The 8,914-nt window shown below is 32.6% G+C and overlaps 3 protein-coding genes across 3 annotated transcripts; 1 reads left to right on the top strand and 2 right to left on the bottom strand.

Annotated features, from left to right (window-relative positions):
- Positions 1-1,159: 1,159 nt before the first annotated feature.
- On the bottom strand, positions 1,160-1,858 carry LOC103850085. The gene has a single exon (XM_009126792.3). It carries the CDS (start codon positions 1,759-1,761, stop codon positions 1,375-1,377), a length of 387 nt encoding a protein of 128 aa, XP_009125040.1. The 5' UTR covers positions 1,762-1,858; the 3' UTR covers positions 1,160-1,374.
- A 242-nt stretch (positions 1,859-2,100) lies between these two features.
- LOC103850083 lies at positions 2,101-2,828 on the top strand. Its single transcript, XM_009126790.3, has one exon. The coding sequence runs from the start codon at positions 2,225-2,227 to the stop codon at positions 2,696-2,698; it is 474 nt and encodes a 157-aa protein (XP_009125038.1). The 5' UTR covers positions 2,101-2,224; the 3' UTR covers positions 2,699-2,828.
- A 63-nt stretch (positions 2,829-2,891) lies between these two features.
- LOC103850084 (probable WRKY transcription factor 72) lies at positions 2,892-6,967 on the bottom strand. The gene is made up of 4 exons (XM_009126791.3): positions 5,077-6,967; positions 4,123-4,674; positions 3,894-4,007; positions 2,892-3,801 (listed from the first exon to the last, which is right to left on the bottom strand). The coding sequence occupies exons 1-4, from the start codon at positions 5,164-5,166 to the stop codon at positions 2,950-2,952; spliced, it is 1,608 nt and encodes a 535-aa protein (XP_009125039.1). The 5' UTR covers positions 5,167-6,967; the 3' UTR covers positions 2,892-2,949.
- Positions 6,968-8,914: the final 1,947 nt, after the last annotated feature.

Below are 8,914 nucleotides of genomic sequence, written 5' to 3'. Positions count from 1 at the left end.
ACACACATTTTTTCTCTCTTTTTTCCATTATTTGTATCTTATGTAAAGTTAAGCAATTCCACAAATTAACTTTTTCTAAAAAACATGTTTTAGCATAACACTCTATAAATTAAAATGATATTTAAGTGCTTTTTTCCTTCCAAGTATCGTCACTGAATACACATGGAGATGTAATGTCAAGCTTATGATCTTTGAATGTGAATATTTATTAGACTCGATCACTTCACAAGTAATAAGATCCTTCGAAATGTTATTTGTTACATTGTCTTATCACGTGATGAGTGATAAAATTATCTATATTGACTGATTCATTTTTCCACTTAAAATCTTCGACATTAAATGTATATGACCTTAACAATGGTATTGTAACTGTTTGTAAAATTTAGAAATTTTCAAAGCTGTCCACTACCGTAAATATTTGTCAATGCTTTATAAGAATATGAAATCTCATTCACCATGTTAACTACAACTTAAAATTTGATAGTTAGAAAATAATAGTAATTTATATATTAATTCAATTTTTAAATGTTTAAGATAATTAAAATTTTCAAAATAATTACAAATACAAAGTGTTTGTTGTTAACTACAACAATTATAAACATATAATTAAACAATTTCATTTAATATTAGCAGTTTAATAAAATGGAGTGTTTAATTTATAGTTTATTGGTCCTTATATAATAATCCCATCAGCGATCAAATCAAATATATAAACACAAATATAAAAATTTCATCACTTATGAATTGCTAAACTTAGATTTTAATAAATTGTGATATCAAAAAATCTAACCATCTACTTTCTAAAATATTGTTTGCAGTGATTATTGAAATAAATGGATCCTTTCATCTAATTTTTTATCATGAGTATTTCTGAAGATATAAATCAGTATTTATAAAAATAAAATTTGAATAAATTACTGACTTTGCTTATGACAAGATGCAAAAATTAAAAAAACACACAATTATAGTTAGGTAGTAGAAATTAAAAAGAATTTAAAAAAACACAATTTTCACTGAATTTAACTTGCGAAAAATTGGTTGATTAAGTAGTAGAAGTTATTTTTGTAAATTGATGTGGTTCATCGATAATATTTTATAAATATATATATATTATATATATCTCAAACTTTGTATCCACAAACTTGCGTAAGTTTTAACCTAAAAGAAAACTGACATAAGTATTGAAATTTCGCATAGAAACATATTCTGATATCATAAGTAGTAATATTTCATTTAATCATGTTAATTACATTATGATGCAACTAGTATACTATGGGGGAAATTATTATATCTCCTCTCACTTGTAAAGCTAAACTCAATGAACAAGTTCAAACCTTCTTTGAATAGTAATCAAACCCTAATTATTATCTTTTGTCATTCCCTCCCTCCGTTTAGCCCAAAATCCTTCAAGATCTTTTGGATTACGGATGCAGCTTTCTTTTTTTTCCCAAGTACCTCCTTGACTTTTACCAGCCTGCTGAATTTTTTGAGTTTCTTTCCGTAAGGCGCTTCATCCGTATCCTTTTTGTAATCATTTCCAAGTTGTTTCAGCTTCTGTTCAGATTTGCTCAACGTTGTCACCTCAGATTTCAAACCTTGAGTGCTCGTTTTCTTGGCCTTCAAGTCTTCCTCGATCATGGCCTCGGCATTGTGCAAGTCTTTTTCAAGTCCTTTATCGAAATTTCCAATGCGGTGAGCTTCATAAGCCTGGAGAGAGGAGAAAAGGACAACGACCAAAAGCAATAAGGAGATCTTTGCCATGACTATAGAGCTCAATTTTCCCTTAACAATCAGTTTGAAATCAGATTCCAAATAATTTGTTAAAGGAAAAGAGGCGAGAAGAGATGTGAGTTCTTGTCTTTGATTTTTAGGTTACTTTATACTATTATCCGTGACTAATAATAGTATGTACATATAACCTTAAACTGAAGGTCAACATATTGTATTCACCCGGAGACCCATCTTTATTTGGTTATCCACAAAATTCTCATATTTCTTTTTTACTTAAATCATTTAGTCAACTTTTTATATTTATAGCATTTACTAATAGAAGTATCGGACATCAAAATATCAAACATTACCTTCTACTTCTTTTTGATCAAACATTACCTTCTACTTTTAGACAACATTTTTCCGTGTAAAGGCAACCACCCACAGAAGTTTCAGTCCTCTCATATATATGACCAAATAAGATTTGCCTTAAACCAATTTGAAACAATACAATATGGCAAAGAAATCTATCATACTTATTGTGACCCTAGTCATCGCATTGGGATGCAACTTCGAAGAGGCTGCAGCGAGAGACGTAAAGCTAGTGAAACTCCGCGATGTAAACCCAGAAACATTGACAACATTAAAAGGAGAAGAAGAAAAAGAACTCATAAACGACAAACTTACAAAAGAGATTGAGAATGCAAAGAAATTGCTGGGAGAGTTGAAAACATTGAAGAAGGAATCAAAAGATGATATGAAAGAGGAGTTGAATTCTTTAATGAAATCTGAATCGCTACTTAACGAAATGTCGGATACTCTGAAGAACGGAACGTGCAACGCAAACAAAGCTACCATATTTGTTGAGAAAGAATCATTTTTCTACAGAGCATGGAAGGAGAGTGCATATCATTCTGTGGTTCCAGAGAAGGAGAAAGAGTTTATGTCTACGATTAAACGCATTATTAAGCTGTTGAAGAAAACTTAAAGTGTAAATTTATGATATTATCAATGGTTTGGTGCGTAACAATTTTTCCTAATTAGTAGTTTATTACACTGTTTTTTTTGTAAGCGTATCCAAGTTGTGTTTGGTCGGCAATACTGAAAGTAAGACGTTTTGGCGAACTAATTTTATCATCCGTTGTCGTCATGGTCAAACAAATGGGCCACACAAAATATATCATCAGAAAATAATTAACTCTTAAGACGTTTGCATTACACACTGAAAATACTATAAAGTTACAACCTCTTTTTTTCCTCGTTCGAAAAACTTGGCTTAGACGAAGAAGAAGAAGTCGTGAACAAAGTGAATGGAAGTTCTGACGACGGTAGGTTTAACGTTGATAACATTCCTGGATTCGCCATATTTGACATCAATAAGCTGCTGAAATACCCTTCACATCCTTTATTTTTGTTGTTAGAATCTGCAGCAGCCTGTTGTTTAGTAATCGACAAGCTATTTAAGGTACGAGCGGATTGCTGATCTCCATTCCCTGATCCGACCATAGTTGATATGGCTTGTGCTATCACTGAGTGGAAACTTGGGTCAGAAGTAAGAGCCTTCGTTAGGGTTTCGGTCAAAGAAGGGTTTTGCGGTAGGTTTTTTCCAATATTTAGAAATGATGGCCGTCCGGTGTGTACCTTATTATCTGTAACAGGACTGCAAGAAGCGTATCCACTACCCCATATCGTGGGAATGTTGATGGTTGAAGTTGAATCGGAGGAAGAAGAAGAAGCAGAGAAATTAAGGCTTGTGGAAGGGAACCTTTGGAGTGAAGAAAATGTGTTGAAGTTCAAAGAATATGGTGATGAAGATGGTTTTGGCATAGGAATAGTGAGATCTAGAGTGGCTGTAGGGTGTAATGGCGAGAGAACGGTTGGTTTGTTTATGAGTCTTGAATTGTTGTCATAAAGTTTGAAGTTCTTGATCATCTCGGTGTCTAACCCTGATGTGGAGGAACCAGAGAGGAGCATGGAGGCGGCAGCTGCGGTGGTGGAAGCCATGGCGGTGGCTGTGAGTGGAAGAGGGTGGTTGTGTGTTCCTTCATAAGTTGTGATTAGAATTGACATGTCATCCACGCATCTTTGGACCTTTTCAAGAATAAAAAATATTACAAGAAATTAGACACCGGAAATTATAATAGTATGTTTTATAGTATATGTCACTCGGTAGATATAGATACCTGTCTTCGAACAGGACAACCAGGTGCAACCGTGCAGCGGTAATATGCTCTTGGACAAGGAATTCCTTTCGCAACCTTTTGTCCGTATTTTCTCCATTGACAGCCATCATTCATCTTATAACACAAACATACGATATTATTTCATCAATATATATAAGATGACAAATTTTTTGAAATGATCAGCATGATAGATTATATGAATATATATATATATATAGAAAAAACTCACCGTGAGAGTGTCACATCTTGCTCTAACACAAACTCTAGCTCTTTTGGCAAGATTTTGCTGACTATTATCATCAGCACCGCCACTAGGAGAACTTCTCTTCCCGGTGACTTTATTCATGGCTGGAGCTTCTTCTGATGAGCTATATTCTAGGCTTGAAATGGCACGATTTTCCTTTGCTAATCCAACGGCTGGTCCTAAAGTCAAACCCGCATTTGTCAATTCCTCTTCTTCCTTGGCTCCTAAGCATATTAATTTTGTCTTCTCTTCCTTATTGGCAATGCTATTAGATGGAGAATTTGAGCTTCTTTTCCCCAGAGAAAGCGAAACAAATTCACGTTCTTGATCAGAAGAACTTACAAACTCTGCGTTGAGATGATCATTCTTGTTATCCGGAACTGGTTTGGCTGAAGATTTTTGCTGAACTTTGTTCAAATATCTGAGTCTAAGAGACTTGTAATCACTCTCAATATGTTCTAGCATTACTTTAAGTTTCTCATTCTCCTCCTTCATTTCACGCATCTCAACATTTGCAGATTCAAGTTCATGACTCACCTGAAATATCATCATACATGTTTTAATATTATTAATAAATCATTATCTTCTCTATATTAAAACAATATTTATTAAGAAAAATAATTTATTGTATTTTCTCTATATATTGAGCTATAATCATGGATGAATTCAGATATGCAAGCAATGAATAAATATGTATGACATTAAAGTAACGGACTAATATTTAACTTCATCGTGTAACAAAACTGAAACTAATTTAATCGATTTGGTAGAAACCTTTTCCGCACTTTCACGTCCATATATATATGATGAAATCTCCTAGATCAAAACACATGCTAATCATGTAAGCTGCAGTAAATCAGACGCACAAAATGATTATAAGGAGGTTTCCCACTTAAACTAACGTATATATAGATATAACATCTGAGGTTTCGTTATTACCTTTCTACTTTCTTGGATGCCTCCATCAGATCCTGCAACTTCATCTTTTACAATAGAATCTGAAGTAGGTAGTTTCTTAAGAACCTCCATTTAGAAATCAGAAATATAAGAAGATCTTCAATTCGTCCTCTTCTTCTTGTCTGAAAAAAATAAAAAATTCTTCTTCTTCTTTTGTTTGTTTGTTTGTCCTCTTTCTTCACAACCTCTTACTATATATATAGCCTTCAGAATAGATCGATGTGTACTTTCTTCGAGGAAGACTCATATCGTCAACACTTCAACTTGTTCATTTTATAATGATTTCAACCATGAGTTAAGGACGACCTTTTCTATCTCCGGATTTATATGCTTTCACATCCGAGTCATTTGTTTTAAAATATCCCTATTAATCTAACCAAAATATAAATCCTTGGCCTCGTTGATGATAATAATACAATACCTAGTCTACTATAATTATTTTTTCAATTGGAACATTCTCTCTCTCTAAATACATGCGTGTGCTCCCATGTATATGAATGGCCATATAGCAATTTAGCTTTACACATTAAGGGTGGATTTCATATTCTTTTGAAAGGGTAAATTTCATATGGATACGTGAGTTTGTTAGTGTTTCATTTTAGTTAGCTAGCATCTTATTTTGTTTCTTGTTTTGGTCTAAGTAAACTATCGTGTATCTATGTGGTTTCTTTCTTTACCAAAAGGATATAACATATTGATAAGTTAACATATGGATATAGTCATCTTGTCTTTGATAACTAAAATTTGATAACATATTTAGTAGCTTCCCATAATCAAACACCAAACCCATTTAGGAATTAGAAGCAAAAAAAAAGTTTTAATTTTAATTTTCTCACAATGTCCAAGAAAACTCAACAATCGCTTAATAACATTTCATGGAAAAAAACTAATGATTTCGTGTGTAGTTTTATATTTTGCCACGTTATCGTATACTAGATTACAAGAAAATAAATAAACATATTAGTCTTATCTAGACTAGAAAAAGTCCTCGGTCATCGATACGAATTACTTTAGAATATCACAAAAATATTTACGCCTCTTATGATCACATAACCTCTCCTACAAAAGACAAAAATTATACGAATGGAAACAACCAGGCGAGGCGGAATTGCAGTGACATGCCATATAAAAATGGGAAAAAGGAAAACAAATGACAGCAAAAAAATCGGAATAGTCGATTCAACAAATAAAAAGAAAAAGAAAGAGAAAATTCAATGGTTCAATAATAGTAGTTGACTTTTGCTAGACAATGAGTGAATCAGTGAATGGAAGGGTCAACTAGCATGTCTTCACGAACTTTCAACATTTTTAGAAACATGTATTAGTAGGTATGTTCGTGTATTGTGTGATTAAACATGCATTATCAAATATGCAAATAATATTTATTTTTAATAAACTATAGCGATGAAGGTTTCGCAAGTCTGCCAGCCTTCATTGCGAAGTACAGTATTCAATAAGTTATTGATCATCAACTTGCTAATAGATTTTCTACTGACCTATAAAGGTCAATGGTGTCGATTTAGACATTGACATTAAACAATGACATAAAGACTTTTTAAGCTTAAGGCCAGCTTGAGATTCTCTGTATATAATTATATTGGTTAATTAATGGTCAACACGCCTTATGAAAAATCAATATAAGTGCTTACTACGTGTTTTCCTGCACAATATGCAGTGATAAATTTGTTAAAAGTTAAATTAATTTAAAATGAAATGTATTAATATTATATATTTTATTCTTTTTAACTAATATTAATATAAAGTTGATTATTTAATAATAAAATTAAAAAATAATAATTTTGTTTATTTTAAAGTACATTTAATAATATATATGTAAAATATTTAAAATTCGAATCTTAGATAATTTTTTATCTATTTATTTTGGTTAAATGTATTAAATCAACTTGTATAAAATTACTAAGAAATCATATAAAAATTGTATAGTTATTTAAAAATTATAACTAAACAATAATTATAAAATTTGTAGATATCTAAAAGAAACTAATGAAATTACGATTAACAATTTATTTATTTTTTAAAAAAGATGTAGAAAATTTTAAAAATATTAGTAATAAAAATTGTATAATTATAAAAATACAATTAAATAATATTTCAAAATTTATAATGCATATTTCAATATATTTATTTTAATGATGATTTATGAGTTATTATCATATTTTAAGAAGTTTACCAAAAATATAAATCAACATTAAATGTAATGTATTAGTTATTGCTATATTCTATAAAGTTTACCAAAAATATATGTCAGTAATAAATGTGATTGTCCATGTCATATTAACTATAAGCCATGTCATCAATTTTTTTATTCATGTCATTATTTTTTTTGTAAAAATGATTGTAGAGATGACACGTAGCAAAATCACTTCTCAAATATAGTCCAAAGGACAGAAGACATGTACCATTATGTCAAAAATGAAGATAGGATGTTTTTTTTGTGCTACCAGTTCAGATCTCTTAGAAACACAAAGAGTTATAAGAACAACTTTTCTTATTAGCTTTAGAAACTACTCAAAACTAAAGCTCTCAATATGTTTCACTTAGATCATATGGAACACCTCTCCATTAGACCTATATTTATATGAAAGACAATTCCCTTTAACATGTGGGATATGGAAAACACAAACCTAACCTAAATAGAAACTTCCTTTTCCTATTTCTAGGTTTCCTTATTGTGTTTATCTTAACATATTAAACATCTAATAATATGTTAAGTTTCCACAAGCTTGGAATTATCCAACATTCACCCCCTTAATTCCAACTTGAATTAGGGAGATCAATTTCTTGAACTCCGATTAAGCTCCTCATTTGCTTGAACATAATCCTTGCTAATGGCTTGGTAAGGATGTCGGCCTTCTGCTCAACACCCGGCACATGCTCCACTTCGATATGCCCGTTCTCCACACACTCACGAATGAAGTGATATTTCTTGAGTACATGCTTACTCCTTCCATGGAAAACTGGATTCTTGGTTAGAGCAATGGCTGATTTGTTGTCGATCCTAAGCTTGACTCTCTCGCCTTCTTTGCTTAGTATCTCACTCAACAATTCCTTGATCCATATAGCTTGCTTCGCTGCTTCTGTTGCTGCCATGAATTCTGCTTCGCATGATGACAATGCAACCGTCTGCTGCTTCTGCGACGTCCAAGTAATCAGTGATGAACCGTAGTAGAATGCATGTCCTGACGTGCTCCTCCCGTCATCGAGATCAATGTTGTGACTGCTGTCACTATAACCAACGACACTCCTTGACCCATCTCTCTTGAAGAACAGACCGAAGTTTGTTGTTCCTTTCACATACCGCAGTATGTGCTTGATGGCTTGTCCGTGAGAGTTTCTCGGATTGTGCATGTATCTGCTAAGAACACCTACTGCGTAACACAGGTCGGGTCTTGTGTGAAGCAGATACCTCAAACATCCTATGATTCTTCTGAACTCGGTAGCATCTATCTCTTGTTCATCTTCAGCTTTTGAGATCTTCAAATTCGCCTCCATTGGAATTTGAGTTGCGTTACACGCTTCCATCTTTGTGTCACGCAGGATTCCTTGAGCATACCTCTCTTGTTTTATTCTGATTCCGTCTGCTCCTTGAATCACCTCTATGCCAAGGTAGTACGTTAGCTTACCTAGATCTGACATCTCGAACTTCTTAGACATCTTCTCTTTGAATTGCCTAATCACCTTAAGCGAAGTTCCTGTCACAAATAGATCATCAACGTAGATGGCAATGATCAAGACGTCTCCTCCTTCAGTCTTGCAGTACACTGATGGTTCCTTCGTGCACTTCTCAAATCTCATCTCC

The sequence above is a fragment of the Brassica rapa genome, chromosome A01 (assembly GCF_000309985.2).
Source record: "Brassica rapa cultivar Chiifu-401-42 chromosome A01, CAAS_Brap_v3.01, whole genome shotgun sequence".
NCBI classification, from domain to species: domain Eukaryota; kingdom Viridiplantae; phylum Streptophyta; class Magnoliopsida; order Brassicales; family Brassicaceae; genus Brassica; species Brassica rapa.
The sequence above is the reverse complement of the archived record's forward strand: the minus strand, read 5'-3'. Positions and strand labels throughout refer to the sequence as shown.